General features: G+C 35.3%; 1 protein-coding gene across 2 annotated transcripts in view; it reads left to right on the top strand.

The window, feature by feature from the left end:
- The window catches only part of sno (strawberry notch), a gene marked incomplete at its 3' end in the record, with an annotated part of 54012 nt that extends 53920 nt beyond the window's left edge, over nt 1-92 (top strand). For both annotated transcript variants that reach the window (XM_067045515.1, XM_067045514.1), the window contains 1 exon segment: nt 1-92. In XM_067045515.1, the coding sequence (XP_066901616.1) occupies nt 1-92 (92 nt within the window).
- Nucleotides 93-1069: the final 977 nt, after the last annotated feature.

Raw genomic sequence — 1069 nt, 5'->3', positions numbered from 1 at the left:
AAAAAATATAAGTTAGTTACTAAAGATGATGCAGAACCTCATTGGAAAGAACAATATGATTCATCTAATACAGTCTGTTCTCACGCTTATTGGTAATTTTTATTTATTTTATTTAATTATAAATAATTATTTTATTTTTCTTTTTTCTTTTATGATGTTCCACATGAGTGTATATCACTTTCTTTTTTTTTAACGATTTGATCTCATATTACTTTTAACTTATTTATTTTTTACTTGTTTTAACCTATTTATTTATTTATTTATTTTTGCTGCAATATTATTTATATTAATATCCATAAATTGTAACTGTACTTTAGTAATTTACTTATTTATCTTAGCATATATGAACTTTAACTGTACTTTAGTCAATTATCTCAACGATGCATGTGTTGGGTAATCTTGAATGGGAAAAAGAATAAATAAAAAGGAAAGAGGGAAAAACTAGAAAGAGTAAAAATGCTCGAAGATGAATAGGAAATCAAAGAAAAAGATAAAAGTGGGTCAGACAGTATGGGTTCTGAGGACTGGAGGGACAGTTCAAGAGGCAGTTGTTGTCTCTCTGATCTCTGTGGCTACTACGGACAGTGGTGAAAAGGACTTTCTAAAAGTAGAATGGCCAGATGCAGACGGGGTAGTTTTAGGAAAGACTATCTCCATTGAAGATGTTCTTCCTCGTCCACTGAAAGCCCAAGGCAGCATCACGGAGACGGGCAGCGGACAACAAGACAAAAGCCAATGCCCTCAAGATAAGGTTTGTCCTATCTGTGGACTCTCTTTTAAGGGTGAAAGAGGCCTCGGAACCCATATCGCAAAGAAGCATCCCAGGGAGGCTAATAACAACACACTGAGGGGAATAATTAGTAATGTAATAGGTCCTAAAAATGGAGAGGAAGAAAAATCTATGATAAAGGAAGACATTGCAAAATGGTCTGCTACTTTCAAAAGCCTACATGAGCCAAATACCATGGATACTGCGGATTTTGATGAGGCCGTAGGCAATTTCCTAATATTCAAGGACGATCAATGCGGAACTGCCAGGCCCCCAGCACCCAACCGTCAAATTCTACAA

Source organism: Halyomorpha halys, unplaced genomic scaffold (assembly GCF_000696795.3).
Source record: "Halyomorpha halys isolate HHAL.00 unplaced genomic scaffold, Hhal_1.1 Scaffold170.1, whole genome shotgun sequence".
Classification (NCBI taxonomy): Eukaryota; Metazoa; Arthropoda; class Insecta; order Hemiptera; family Pentatomidae; genus Halyomorpha; species Halyomorpha halys.
Note: the sequence above shows the minus strand (reverse complement) of the source record. Positions and strands in the feature narration are given on the sequence as shown.